The 15,732-nt window shown below is 43.9% G+C and overlaps 1 protein-coding gene across 1 annotated transcript in view; it reads left to right on the top strand.

The window, feature by feature from the left end:
* Window positions 1–15,732, top strand: part of LOC310810489 (F-actin-uncapping protein LRRC16A-like) — a 61,008-nt gene that overhangs the window by 21,191 nt on the left and 24,085 nt on the right. Inside the window, exons 4-15 of the mRNA XM_083678266.1 lie at window positions 1,681–1,740; window positions 2,811–2,932; window positions 3,670–3,767; window positions 3,933–4,003; window positions 4,219–4,292; window positions 4,535–4,610; window positions 7,153–7,241; window positions 7,853–7,947; window positions 8,994–9,080; window positions 12,480–12,583; window positions 13,506–13,583; window positions 14,219–14,295. Coding sequence (XP_083534392.1) covers window positions 1,681–1,740; window positions 2,811–2,932; window positions 3,670–3,767; window positions 3,933–4,003; window positions 4,219–4,292; window positions 4,535–4,610; window positions 7,153–7,241; window positions 7,853–7,947; window positions 8,994–9,080; window positions 12,480–12,583; window positions 13,506–13,583; window positions 14,219–14,295 — 1,031 coding nt within the window. The remainder of the gene's footprint in view (window positions 1–1,680; window positions 1,741–2,810; window positions 2,933–3,669; window positions 3,768–3,932; window positions 4,004–4,218; window positions 4,293–4,534; window positions 4,611–7,152; window positions 7,242–7,852; window positions 7,948–8,993; window positions 9,081–12,479; window positions 12,584–13,505; window positions 13,584–14,218; window positions 14,296–15,732) is intronic.

Here is a 15,732-nt window from a genome sequence, read left to right as displayed (position 1 = left end):
GTCTATGTACAGCAGGGCTTTATCATCTCACACACCCTAAGGGTGCACATTACTGTGGTCGCGGCTGCGGTTACTATAGCCTTGAACAGTTCAGATACATAATTACTGTCAGCATACACTGATTGCCATTTTACATTTGTATCATGATGTGCAATTTAAACGGCCATTTGGCTGTATGCCTTGCATCATCTGTGTAATAGCAGGAATAGGGAACATTTACTGTACAAATAGTCATAGTCGTAGTCTGTTTACAATGGTTAGTATATTTCTCTTAGCACAATGTTACAGTATCCTACAGGTAGTTATTGCAGTTCAGGTCCCCTATCTATCGTAAGTCACCCATCCTTACCTCACAGAATAGAGGGATGAGAGAGGAGGAATACTGTAAGTGGCAGACGGGTAATAAATGAATGGCTGAGCTAGGCAATTAGTCATGCATTTAGTTCCTCAGCAGGCTGTCTCTATTGGCTGGCTGGAAATTGTATTGACCTCTTTTGTTGTTCATTTAATCATTTTTGACTAATTTCCTCTTTCTCGCTAATCCCACCACTAATATGATATTCTCAAGGGGGAAGGGCATGGTTAAGCCTCAGTGGAAATGTTTGTACACTTTGCCACTCAGAGGAAGAAAAATCTTTTTCAGTTCAAATAATGAACATGACTGACGGAGACATTTGAATAAATACTGTATGCACTTACACAGAACAGATCCATACACAATTTTAACAGAACACATTCACAGTCCCAGATATAGTATTGAATAAGACTTCCAGGGACTAGATTTTTCAGGTAGAATGTAGGGACAGCCTGTGCTGGAGATGTCTTCTCTAATGTAGTAACCGTGGCACAGGAAGGAACCTGCTAGTGGTTAATGTAGCAGTCTGTCTGTGTCTGAATCATCAGCCTGCTGACTGGAGGAGAGCCTGAGGGGGAGACACTCAGAGCAGACAGACAGGCAGGCAGACAGACAGGCAGACAGACAGACAGACAGACAGACAGACAGACAGACATTAGAGCAGTGCAACAGCAACAGCCTTCAGATTTCTACCATAACAGTAGAAGTATCTGGAGCTCTACCCACCTGGATTAAAATAACCTCGCTCCCTGACCTGCCCTCAGGCTGTGTGTATGTGTGTACTGTGTGTGTTTGTGTTTGTGTTTGTGTGTGTGTGTGTGGGCATGCGTGTCTTCGTGCTTGTTCACAGTATGGTATGCATTTGTATGCAGGTGTGTGTTTGCACATTTGTAACCCATGCACCCCTTTTCCAGTCCTTTTTTGGAATGGAATGACAGACAACTGCTCTGTTTGGTTTACTTGAAAACTCCTTGTTTTTTTCCAACAGTAATGAAAAACCTGGATAGTGTGTCCAGCCTGCATTTGTTTGCTTGAATATGAGCTGATGCTGTTCTGAAGCCATACCATACAGTACATCCACATATGACTCAGCATAGCCGTTTTTTGCACAGAGGTTGAAAAATATCCCTAGCCATTAATTTTAGAACATGGCTATTTTTATCAGCCATTACAGACATACTGTTCCTATTCTAGGCTTTCATTACTGTCTCTCACAGCCATCCAGACAGACAGAGTAGTATTCAAGCAGCCTGGAACACTGCTGGAATTCATACCTATATTTCATGTCATGATTTGATGTATTCATTTGGTGTCTTTTCTTTCAGGTTGAACAGACCTTCAATTATTTGGAGATACAAGGAATTACTTGTAACAAGCCTACACAGGTAATACATCAAATGCAGTTTTTCTCTCCAAGTATGTAATATTGCAGTATCACATCATCAAATGCCAAGTGTAACCCTCTTTTATACAATGTAATGCTCCAGGGAATTGTTGGTCATCTGTTAGATAATGATCCGTCTGGATTATAATTATATAATGAAATCATATTACGATGTAGAGGACGTAAATTTACCATGAGAATCAACCAAAGCCAGTACTTAATCATTAGCTTTCAATTCCTTAGGTTAACATCTCTCAGTGTAATGCGATGGTACTCTGACCCTCTTTAGTTCCTGTTCTGACTTCCTTTAAGCTGTAACCTTTGACCCCACCTGTCTGTGTGGCTGACAGTGCAGACAGGTGTGGTCTGGGGGTCAATCTAATCCCACTCATTTTATGTAGGCCTGGAACTGTAGGAGCCTTAAGAGGTTCCCATGGTCTCAGGTGATTGACAGTAATGCATTAGCCAACAGCACTTCTATAATCTCCAATGGCATCCACTCAATAACTCCCATGTCAATTAATAGTGCCTCAAAGATACTGGGTGGTCCCGGGCTTATACTGTCAACATATTGAGCTGTCGGAAAAGATCAGAATTCCTTAAAGCGTGCCTCTGCAAACAGTGAAATGGTAACTGGCATTATAAGGCCTGCCTCCCTGTCAGTTACAGTAATCCGCTAGTTTTATCTGAGAGCGTGGCTTTCAGATACCACAGACATAAATCCTCTTAACTAAAATTGTTATCATAGATAGTGTTCTTGGTGATTGATAGTAGTACCAGGATTATGTAAATGGTGGTCTATGGAGCGTAATGATGCTGGTCAGAATGCAGGGGCAGACGGCAGTGACAAAAATAGCTAATATCCACACTCCACTCTTCAGAATGATTTCGTCGTAGCTACTGTGTGTCTCTCCAGCTCTGGCTCATGTAGTCTCACTAAATCAAATTAGATTCTGGGATGCTGAGGTTATGGTTAAGGTAAATCGCTAACAGTGACAGCCAGACTAGACTAAATCGCTAACAGTGACAGCCAGACTGGCTGACCCACGGTTGCTGTGCTTGCCTCTCCAGTTGGCGGTGGAGTATGAGAGAGGCGTGCTGTCTTTGAAGTTGTCGTCCACAGAGGAAGTGAACGAGGTGGTGGGCCACATAGGGACCTGCCTGCAGAGGATATGTCCTGGCCTGTCCCCAGCGTAAGTCTACTGAGCCCTGTCTCTTACACACACACACACACACACCGACACCGACACACACACACACACACACACACACACACACACACTCTGCTTCCATCCCAGACAAGCACTGCTGAACTTTCCTGAATGGCACCTGTGTCATCTATCATCATCGGCTAGTATCTGCAATGCAGTTTGGGCCATGAATAGCAACTATCTGGAGGACTGCCAGTTACATCAGTGAAGCGCACCCTGGCAATTTGGACTGTCATGGTCCTCTTAAAACACTGAGTAGTTCACTTGGCATTTATAACCATGTTTCATGCCAATGTTTGCTGCAATAGTTCTTAGAGCACTTGAATAGTATGTATCAGGCTTTCAGGAAACACTATTGTGTAAGCAACCACAACCATTAAACCATAAAGGTCATTGGTAAAGAGCTCACAGGACACGGGCCTTATAGGGACATAAATGGTCTCTGTTGTAGTTTCAGTGCTGGACATAGACAGGGATGTTGACTCTCTGTGTCTGTGTAACAGCACTGTAGTTTAACCTCTGTGCGTCAGACACAGCTAAGATCTAAGCCAATCTACCTTGTTTAAAGAAAACCATAACATAGGGAAGTATGCATGAAATGCAGAAATTAACTACTAAAAGTACTATTGTTTGATGTGTGTGGGAATAGCCCCCGTATAAACCAGTACAATAAGTCAGAGTGATACAATAGTGCTGCTTATGTCTCCTCAATCTGATAGGAAAGTCATGAAGAAGCTGGCCATGGAACCCCCAGAGCGGATCTCCAGCCTACAGTCACTATGGGAGAACCAGAAAGTGGCAGAACCAGGACCATGTGGTAAATCCTCTCACAATATGTGTGTGTGTGTGTGCATGTGCGTGAGCGTGTGCGTGTGCGTGAGTGAATGGATGCATCTACTGTAGTAGACAATAAGCTGTCGGGCTGACTTTGTGAAGCGTGTGTATCACCACACTGAGCCTGCTCTCTCCTGTGTGTCTCCAGGGGGCTTCTCCCAGATGTACAGGTGTGTGTGTGACTGGTTGGGACTGCCCTACAGGGAGGAAGTGCAGTGGGTCAGTATCATCTTGGGGTCTTTACTTCCACTATCTTTCTCTAATGATGCCTAGTCATGTCAGGCTCACTTACGCCATTCAGTGGAATCTGTGCCACCAGTGATGCAATATGGTGGTCCTAAGAGAGAACTCATAGCAGAGCATCTTGATCAGCTATTTTGTGCGTGTTATTATAACTCTGATACTAAACAAATTGCCTCTGTCACATCCAATAGGACGTGGACACAATCTATTTGACGCAAGACACACGTGAACTGAACCTTCAGGATTTTAGTCATCTCGAAAACAGGTGAGTCACTATGTTTTTTTGCATGCACTGCAGTGATCTCATAGGCTATAACAGACAAATATTTTTATTAGATCTTGAATTGAGAACACATGATCCATCTAATATTATTATTGTCGATTATTTGAAACCAAAATCTTATGCAATTAAGATCTCTTTTACTGAGGCTTTATTCATTTTACTTAGGCTTTATCCATTTTCACTGGAGCGTCATTGATTTATGTTTGTCTTTTCTTCTGGGGCAGGGATTTGGTGGCTATAATTGCTGTTCTGGAGTACAACCAGTGGTTCACAAAGCTTTCCACAAAGGATTATAAATTGGTGAGTTAAACCGAGCCTTAGCATCGACACTCAATCCAGACAGGATCCATCCCCTGTCCCTCATCACAGCACCACAGTCAAATGTTTCCCTGTGATAAGATTCTAAAATCCAGAGAGACAATGGTATCAATTACACAGTGTTCAGCCCTAAAGCGTCTCCTGCTAAACCTGAATGTCCCCCTCAGTCATCTCAATTATCACAGAGCTCTATCATTACTTTCAGGCTCCTTGCACCCTTCCGAAATGTATCTTTTTCATTCAGGATTAGTAAGTAAATGAAAATGTGGCCAAAAGGTCTTTGTCTGTGTAATTAGCCGCTTGTGTATATTAATGTCCAGTGTTGTCTATGAAGCGGTGAGCCCCCTTGCTTTGTTTGAGGCTAAGTTGCCATGGAAACATGCACAGGGGAACGGAACACAAAGGATCTGTTTTGACAGTGGCATTCGATGCATGCGTCTGGTGATGGGACACCATTTATCAAAGTCCTCCCTGGGTGAGCCGGTTTGAGGCGATGCTAGAAAACCTTGCAATGTGGAATAGGGCAAAAAAAAAAAAAAAAAAAAAGAGACTGTCTACTGGTGCATGAATCAGACCGAATGGCCCGCTTGTCACTCAAAGCCTCATCCAAAAGGCCCATCTTGTGATTAAATAACCGTCTTCATGAGATTCAAACTGTTGCCAGGAAAAGAGAGTAACAAGAGAGAGGAGATAGGGAGGGAGATGGGAGAGCAAGAGAGGGATTTGGGTATAGATGACAGCCCCAAAAGCTTTGTCTGGCAAGTGTGGCAGATGAATAATCACAGAGAATGAAAGCGAACTGGAGTGTACAATAGTTCAAGCACCAGCGATGAAAAGCACAGCGATAGTCATATTCTGAATGCCGAGACTGTGTTTCCTGTGGTCTAATGACGCTGGCCTGCAAATGAGCTCTATGCGAGGAGAGGAGGGTGGTGTGTGATGGTGATGATGAAGATGATGATGGTGGTGGTGGTGTGATGGTGATAATGATGATGATGTTGAGAGGAGACCACAGCTCAGTTCTGGGAGCCACCCACTCACTCTCTCTGTCAGGGTATATAGCTGGCACTCTGCCTTCAAACTATACATTTCACAATGCTAGACTGAACAAACTAGCATGGGACTAGTGTGGACACTGGTGAACTGGAGGTCATGTACAGGTCATGTAGCGTATCTCTGTGCCAACTATTGTCTAGGGGAGTCATCAGACCATCGCACTGTGATGGTTATGTGGTCTCAGTGGGTTGTGTGACTGTAGCAGAGGTCATGGCAACACAGTAAACAGCAGCAGTGAATGGCCTCTCCACAACCTGCAGTAGCAGTAGCAGTGACAGCAGGGCTCAGTGTGAATAGAGCCTCCTCTGTGGGCAACTCTCCTCTCCTCTCCTCTCGGACATTCCAAAGAACACTCCCACTCCCGGAATCCTGTGACCCAGAATCCCTGTCTCTCTCTTTCTCTCTCTCTCTCAGTCCCAGCTAACAACAGCTCGCTCTGTGCCATCTCCTTCTTTCCCTGAAAAGAAAACCTTACACAATCCCAGCAATTGTTGGGAGACAATTACCATGTTGGCCACTAGAAATGGGTCTCATATACGTGGAATGCCAATTAGTAAGACTAACATGTCTCGTGTCGTAAATATTTGGATCATTGTTGGTCATATCAATGTAGACAGAGAATGAGATCTTTGTCCCCGTTACATTGTGAATCTGAATGGACATGTTGGATTCACTCAGAGGCTGTCAAAGAGAAGAGCAACAGGCCAGAGAGCAGAGAAAATGGGTCAAGAGCTCTGTAGACGATGCACTCGTTGAATTTTTAATCGAGCCTAAATTTAGTTTTGTCTCCTGGCTTCCTCTACCCCACCCGTCCGTCCCTGTCAGCGGTATCGGTTTGAGAGAGGTCTCTCGACTTCAAGCCCTTTTTGCTGGTTCCAAACTTCTCTCCCCTGGCAAGCACCTTCTGTAGCACAGGGTATCCTCGGCTGTGCAACTGTCCTTTTAAGGTCTCTTATCAGAACACTCAAGTAGAATGTTTTTTGGCCTACTTTGGGGGAGGGCTGAAAGCAGAGGTCATTGTGAGTTTGTCACCAGTGGCACTCTTCTATCAGTAATGGGGTGCAAACTGTTCCACACAAAAGGCATATTGAGTGACCAATTGGTGTTGTCAATCAATATTGATGCTTGTGATCCTCAGAATAGTCAGAGTAAAGTCAACTATAGAAGGAAAGGTCTGAGCAATTTCCCTAAAATACAGTACAATCATCTTTTCACCAGGAAGCTACAGGGTCAACACTCAAAGGGGAAAATTGCCTCAATTCAATGATATCGCATTCAAAATGTGAGCTTTCGTAATACAGTGCACCTCTGTCAGACCTTACTGACTGACATCTATGCTTTATAGATCTAATATGTGCTGGTAAAATATTTTCTGATAATGTGCTACAGTACCTAACTTTTGGTGTTTCTACCCTCGTGTGTGTGTGTGTGTGTGTGTGTGTGTGTGTGTGTGTGTGTGTGTGTCCAGTCTGCGGACGTGTGTGACCAGATCCTGCGCATAGTGGCCCGGTCCAGTCGTCTGGAGGAGCTTGTTCTGGACAACGCAGGACTCAAAACGTGAGTTCCATTCTCCCCCTCTCTCAGACCCAGGGTTATATGCCACCTCCCCCCCTCGTAACACTGGTGTCTGGAGCTCTTCACTCAACTCATGACACCCTCTATGTGACGGGTGACAGTGACAGATGTCTCTCTGTGGCACCAGTTGACCTGATACAGCACGGCTCCCTCCTCTACAGGCATCTCACAGCTGATGATGTGAAAAAGATGAATCAATGATGTTACTGTACTACAACATGTTTATCAGAGTTGGCAGATTCACTTGGCTCTAGCTGACATTAAATCAACGCTAACCTGTTTATTTTTGGATTTGAAGCATTAAGTGTACGTTCGGTTTGAGTGAGATACTGGCAAAACCAATATTGTGGGTTAAATTCCCATATGGTCCACATACGGTATACTGTAGTATGGGCCACATTTTCAAGATACATTCTTAAGATAAAGCCTCTTATTTTCGTAGGCCATCTGGCCTTATTGTGTTTTCTGTTTGAGTTTATTACACATGCTGACCTGAATGGCTTGAATGGCATTCAAGTCAGTGCCACTCATACAGTATGACACACGTACATACAGGGTATTGTCTGACATGTCCTTCTCTTTCTCCTTCAAAGGGATTTTGCACAGAAACTGGCAAACGCCCTCGCCCATAACCTCAACTCAGGACTCCACACCATAAACCTTGCCAATAACCCACTGGAGGACAGAGGTAAGACACATTTACTTTATATACTACAATAAAGGACTTGAGATACCTGATATATCGCTTTCTTTTCCCTTATTCTCACCCTTATACAATACAGCACACTTTAGAATCTAATCAAATCAATTTCCTAGCCCAATCCCAGAGATCATTCAGCGAAGAAAGCTCCTTCGAGTGCTATAGTATTGTCATTCCCCTCTGAATTAATTCCCTTGCCCTCGATCAAAGAGGAAACTTCACATGATTAAGTTGAAGTTTGATATCTTGCTGAGCTGACACAGTGAGCTCTTTTTGTAATTTAGCTGAATCCATTGACATTGAAAATATTCAATGCTTTTGATCATTCATCATTTCCAAGCTTTCATTAAACGTACCTGTCAAATCGTCTGTGACTCTTTCTGCCCTGCCTGAAATAGAGAATTAACCTGAATGTAATAAAAATAGACTCTTGAAATGTTCTGGCTTTTCTGGTAACATGAATTAAAGATAGGCTTAATATTCTGTGGTTTACTGGCCTCTATCAAATGTGTCCTTATGTAAAATTCAGCAGAAGACACCACAGTGGTATCCACCTTAACACTTGTTAATGCTAACAGACTGAATAAGCATATTTCTGAATATTTGTGTATGTAGTACTATACCTGCCAGCTCCCCTTCCTATCTGCATTTCATATGCCTTCATGCTTGCAGCAGTTGTCAATGAAAATGGAGGAAATGACCGAGCATTTTAGGAGATATGGCTGACATATGTCAAAGAGGCAGATTTGTGATGGTAGATGTGTCCTATGTATACGTGCACTGTGCCTGCTTTGTGAATTAAATATGGCTGTCTCGTGATGCTGTGTCCCAGGGAATAGATCAAGAGGAAGAAGAGACTGTTAAAGCTCAACTCTTGTGGTTATCCATACTAAACCTGCCATCAAAGGGCTCTCACACTCCCTGATAACTATAGGATCTATAGGAGAGTATAGGAGCTGGTTGATGGAAATCCACCATCTTTAATCTCTCTGATGGTATTGTCAAAACACTAATTAACTTTTTTTTCTCTCCAGGAATCTCCTCCCTGGGTGCACAGTTTGCCAAACTCCGCAAGGGGCTCAAGCATTTGAACTTCTCCAAAACCTCATTGTCACCCAAAGGTAATTTCTGAAGTTAATGACTTTCATGCGTTTATATGGTTGAAAGTCTCACCCCCAGAATGATCAACCACCAAGTACTGCACTGTATGTTTTTAATGTTCAAGACCCCTCAGTGCTATTAGCTGGGAAATCATACACCTTTTTGGATGGAAAACATATAGCCACAGTATAAGGTTGGCTAGATTTGTAAACTGTAATGCAAGGGTTAAAAACGACATCAAAGGAGGAAGGCATTCACTGATCTCTCTCTCTGTTCACACTTCAGATTAAACAGTTCACATGTACCGTAAAGCCGTTAGTAATGAAGCTCTAATTAATTGCACCCAGACTGCAGTGTGTAAGAGCTCTGTGGAATAGCACTGGAGGGATTCTCCTCATGTTGTGTTCCTATAAATAAACCTGAAGGTAAGTAATACTGGTAAATCAATATCTCAAACAAATAGAGATAATTCCATCTGCCCTTAACCCCGGCTGTGTACCAACAAGATCATCTCGCCATGAGATGCAGTCATGCCATTATAGGTTTCCTCTTGGGTTAGGCTTTGTGAGTCTCCCGTTGTCCTATCATCGATAGTCAGATGTCTCTGGAGGCTGTAGCCCGGAGGCTGGGTGTAGAGCAGTGTGGAATAGATAAGAGCTCACTCTGGGGAACGTGAAATGTACATGCACTGTCTAGCCATAGATTATTTCCTTAGCATTGAAAAGCGTACTGGTGGTGGGCATTCACCATTCGCAGGGCTCATGGAGTCGAGAAAGGCACAACCTCCCTTTCCACCTATAGATTTCCTCGAGCCTGGGATAAGTGCCCCCTTTAAAAACTTCTAATGAATTGAGGTCCATAAATTAGTGTTGTCCTGTCTCAGGTTTGGGCCTGCATTAGAATGCACCTAGTGATTGATATTCATCTCTCTTATTGATCATGCTCCCAGGGGAGAGGGCAGTTTCTCAGTGTTCAAAGAGACTTATGGGCTTTTGATTTTTGGAGCAGTGAGATCACTCACTGTCCACACCCTCTGTAGCCAGGCGGAGAGAGCAGCATGGAACAGCCTGTGAAAACACACCCTGGAAATGACTGTACAGAGAGGGATTCAATGGCGAAATGCAGTAAAACAATGTTTCGGCAAACACAGTATAAGTTATACTGTATAACGTAGTAATGTAGCATTATCAGACAAATGAAGTTTGAAGGGTCAGAGGAGGCTGCTCGCTCAGAGACATGTTTTACTTTCAGTTGGGATATTGTGAGCTCCAGTATATCTTGAGTTGTGTTTTATTTATTTATTTATTTTGCAATAGAGACAACAGCTTAGGCGAGATTTGTTGAGGCAGAGCCCGACCCAACCCCTTGTGATATGCTTTAAGCATTTTTTTTTTCTCTGGCTGTATAATCAATAAGGGGAATCATATTCCATTGTGTTGGGTGGATGTGCTTGTTAGCTGTGGGGCTAGCCCTGTTGCCTTAGTTAAGATGCTGTGTGAACTGACAGGCCTACGCCTCACAGCATTGTCTCAGGTCTGCCAGCTCAACAATTGCCTGTGAGGGGAGAAGATGTCAAACATACACACACACAAAGTGAAGCTTCTTCCATCTTACAGTGGTGTTGATCTTTTTGCCTTTTTCTTTTGACAGCTGACACGCCTCCAGTCTACATTGAGGCTGACAGACAATCTCTCAGCTCTTTCTTGAATCACTCTCTAAAGGTCAGGGGTCAAAGAAGCTGTCAGGGGATGCCCCAGGCCACTTGTAGATGGAGTCATTCAGTGCGACCCACAACCTAATTCTCACTACTTATCACTCTGTACATGGACCTTTCCTGAGTTTCCCCTAACCACCAGATTTAATTAGTCTGCCCTGCCAAGCTCGCCCCATCCCCAGCCCAGAGACTCTACGAAGCAGTGGCTCCTCTAATGAGATTCAGGGCTGATATGCCTTTAGTGCAGCTCTCCCTCTCTCTCCCTGTGCCCCAAGTCCCCGACTCACTCGGACATGAAGCCATGAAGCCTAGAGCAGCTCTGCTCTCAGACATTTAAAGGGCTTATTACTTAATAGATTTGAATGCACTTGTTACAGTATGAGTGTGTGTGTGTGTGTGTGTGTGTGTGTGTGTGTGTGTGTGTGTGTGTGTGTGTGTGTGTGTCCGTGTGTCTGTGTGTGTGTGTGTGTGTGTGTGTGTGTGTAAAACCTAAAACAACGAGAAGAGGGACTGACAGACCAAAACAATGGGGTTGACATGTGGAAGAGAAGAGTGAAAGAGATAGAATATGTAAATAAATCTATAGATTTTCACATGAATGCAAGCAGGAGTGAGAGTGGACTCAAACACAGCAGACTCTATAGCAGAATCATTGCAACTGCATATTTTTTCTCCACAGAACAGTCAGATATGGTTATCTCATTTCCTACTGATGCAGGTTCCTACACAGTGTTTGGCAGCTGATGTATCACAGCGTTACCTCCTGTCTACTGAACCTTATATAATCATACATTATGTAGCCTCCTGTCCTGGCCTGGCCCAGCCTTCTGCTGTTCTGTTAGATGATGCCCATCTCATGCATTTCGCATGTGTATGCGTGTGCGTGTGTGCTGCCTACTTGTCTGCGCGTGTGTGTTTTGTTCAGCAGGCCTACACACAGGAGAAGTAGTAGTGCACTGTGAGGTTGTAGGAGAGATTGTAACTAGGGCATGATCCATTTCTATTGTTTATTTCTTTGCTTGTTGTAATGTGTGATCACTGCGCAATGTTATATTGTTATAATACTGTATATTTCCACCAGTGCTGGTGACACGGTATCAACTTTGCAGATTAGAATCATTCTATTGTCCCTTACTGTCTTTGGATGTGCTGACATTATGGTTATATTGTACAGAATACGACTGTAATGGGGCATGATAAGAACAGGAAAACACCTCCCCCCTAGAATCCCCCAGAGTCCCCTCTTGCTGATACAGGACACTCAGTGTCAGTCCATGCAGAGTAACTACAGTACAGTAGTTTGTCATATTTGCCATATTTGTCATCTCTTTCCTACCAAGATTGTTGATACTTCAAGTAATTAAACAAATGTCTGCCTCAGCAGCAGATCTCCCTGATGCCACTAATAAGCATGGAAATGCCAATGGAATATTCATGGCTACAAATCAGGCCATTAGTTAACTTTACGTCCTCTAGTGGTACATTACTGTGAATGGAGGGTCAGTTTTAATCAGGTTTTAATATATTTCTGACTTGATATTTTAATGTTGCCCTTGAGACGGACTGTTACTCTGCAGTATGTTCTTTTTGTACATTTATACTAATTTTGCTCGAATTAATTAATTAATTTTCAATATCTATATATGACATTCCATTCTTGTGCTGTGTTGTTCCACCTCTAACCCACTGTTGTTTGCTGTTTCAGGGGTGAACAGCCTTGCCCAGTCACTGAGTGCCAACCAGTCCATCCCCAGCACCCTCACACACCTCGACCTCTCAGGGAACATTCTGCGGGGAGACGACATCCCAGTGAGTACTGTACCTGAGACGAGCCCTCCTATGTCATTGTCACTCACAGAGTGTCATTTACAGTCATAAAGAGCAACAGAGGGACTGTAGACACCACATAGATCCTATACTCATTCCCATGAAAGTTACTCTGGAAAAGCTAAGCCTTTACCATACTGCAGTAGATTCCAAAGCTGGAGAGACAACAAAATAGACTCCCTGATGGAAAGGGTTTTACTTGACACATTCATAACGGCATGCTGATCCCCAAGGGACAGCCACAGTTTGCTTTTGTGGTAACTGTGAATCAAGGCTGTCATTTCTGGAGGAATGAGCTCTTCTTCACACAAAGCCCTGCTGCATCATTCCTCTAGTCCTCTGAGCCAGAGACAAACAGCAGCAGTCCAATTCACGCTAATGCTAGTATCAATAACGCCACGTTGATTGTGCTCGCTACACAGCACAGTATTGATGCCGTTGCCTTTGTGGGGTTGGCCGTGTTCAGACGGAGGTAAATCACGGAGGCTGTCACACTGCTCTAAAGGTTCACCTTGTCGACTTCCCAGGCGATATACAGCTAAGAGACATTGTGAAGGTTGCAGGCAGAAGAGAATCAGGTCCGCTGATTGGCTTAATAGGTGATGGATTATATACCCTCACTTCGCCTAAAGATTCGGTCGTCCCTGAAGCAGCATCGCTCACCGTCCCCATGGAAACTCAAGTCACAATCTAATGACCTCAGTGCCCTCAGACACAGTAGATCGCAACCCTGATGGGTCACCAATGACAACTGATACAATGGTCTCCAGAGAAATATGTGGCCTGTCGGTGGCAAATCACGATATGTTGACAGGAATTATGACCTGTTACCCATAAACAGTATCAATGCCTCAGCCAGACATTGTAAGCTGCTAAACGTGTGGTTTCACCGTTTTTTTCAAAGAATTTCTACCATTTCCTGGGCAACCCGAACAGCCTGACGACTCTGGACCTGTCCAACACAGACTGCTCTCTGGATTTGGTGAGTGAGAGGGCAGCCCGCACCATAATGTCTCATACGTGTTTTGTTCAGGATCCATGTCACGTATACCTTTTCTGAAATTATATGTGTGTTGTATGCTACTACAAATGCAAAAAAAATCGTTTCTTTGTTTATTGGTTATTGGTCCGTTGTACTGCAAATCCAGATTACATTATTGGATATGCATTGACATTAGTGTCTGTTAAATACACCACTGTGAAATTTACAGTAGCAGCCTGTCAAGCTGTCATGATGACTTGTATTGATCTGCATGCAGCTCACAGCTCTGTTTCACAGAGAGCTTTCATTTTCTTTTTCCAATTATGTTAACACTTCCATACACATAAAACAGCCAAATCCAGAGCAATATACCCATAAGACCCATTATAATGGTCTGTTGCCTGACAGATTTCATGTTTACAAAAATCAACCTACCATTACATTTGTGTGTAATTGAGCAATCACTATAGCTATGGCTGTGTGTATGACTACATGTCTATGTCATCGGTTGAGCTCATCTGCATTCCAGGATGCTTCCTGTTTTCCTGGAAGCTGTAGTTGAGGCTGGCTGTTTGGTTATGTATTGCTTTATGTTAATGCTAATGGCTTTGCTAATTTGCTCATCTGTATTCCAGGTGTGTTCTGCTCTCCTCCGGGGCTCTGTCCAGCATCTCTCTGTTCTCAACGTGTCAAAGAGTGTATTTGCCCACAGGTGAGAAGGTCCCATAGCCACTGGCAGGCCAGAGCACTAACCTTCCCCCCCGGGGTCATCTTTATACACTGATTTCATTTTCAGCAATATCAGATTTACATGTATTTCTACAAACATTTAAATAGTTATTGCCATACGTCGATACGTAGAAATCCAAACCAGTTTGGCTGACTGAGATTAACGACCGCTCCCTGACTCTGCTGTGACCTGTTAATCAGTGGTCAGGGGAAACATTTTCATGGTGGAGAGATTAGTGTTAGTGGAGCTAATGCACAGTCACCCACTCTCTTATTAAGTGAAGGGGGTTGAGGATGCAGCATAAGTCAGAGATAGTGACCCTGTGTCACTCCGTCCCTCTCTCCTCCCCGCTCCCTCCCTAGCCTCTCTCATCTGTATTCCTGTGTGGGCCTCCTAGCATCCCACACCGCAGCGTGCACTGTGACCACTGCTGTCACTCACCCAGCCCTATCGAACAGCCAATCCTGTTTCTGCCTCAGCTGCAGTTTTTACCTCACGCGGGTAGTCCCAGAGAAGAGCGCTTCAAAGCCCACTGTCCTGTTCGCTTCATGGAGCCGTGCACCCCTGACTGAAGAGCACTCCGCTCTCTCACAGGCAGGAAAGGTTGACGCCCGTTGGCATGGTTGTTCATACCCCTGCTGTGTATTTCAGGTCAATTCACTTAAACAACCCTGAAATAATAATAATGTCCAAAGTTGAGGATACAGTGAAAATTGCTCACATGGCAATTCCAAGCTCCCAATACAATATGGTAAGAGTCAGGTCCTTTTGGCCAATGGATGCCTCTCAGTTATCTGACATGTGACCCCTCATGCATTACTCTTAAGAGCCCAAAGAGACCAAGCACAGCAAAGCTCTGACACTGCACAGCGTCAGTCAACTCTTAGTGACGTCAATGTATTGACTCGGTGTCGGGTTCAATGGGAGGCTTTTTCTATAATTAAAGGAAATTGAGACAAGGTAACCAGAGAATGATCCCCATGAAATTGCAACCTCCACTCAACAGCCCATATGGAACACTAATGATATACTACAGTATAGTGAGTGTTTTGAATCATTTGTACTAACCCTCAAATGTGTGTGGTGAAAATTGTTTTTAAAACAGAAAATCTGCTTTTTATGAAAAGCCCAGTCGTGACTGATGTTTTAAAAACAGTATAGTTGATCCAAGTGTATATGTGCTTATCTGATGCAATCAAACAATGTAACAATAGACCGCTGCTGTGGTGCTGTCAAGTACACTGCAGATAGAGGAGTAGCCGTGTTTCTGCCCCCTGCTGGTTCCCAGGTGCCTGCAGTCAGCCTCAGGAGTGACTATTGTAAATGTGTGTAATCAGGGGATCTGTGTGACAGATGGGCAGAGGAAGATGAGTGTCAGAGGATGTGCTCCTCAGATCATTACCCTCAATCACCATGTTG

The sequence above is a fragment of the Argentina silus genome, assembly GCF_951799395.1.
Source record: "Argentina silus genome assembly, chromosome: 10".
Lineage (NCBI taxonomy): Eukaryota > Metazoa > Chordata > Actinopteri > Argentiniformes > Argentinidae > Argentina > Argentina silus.
Note: the sequence above shows the minus strand (reverse complement) of the source record. Positions and strands in the feature narration are given on the sequence as shown.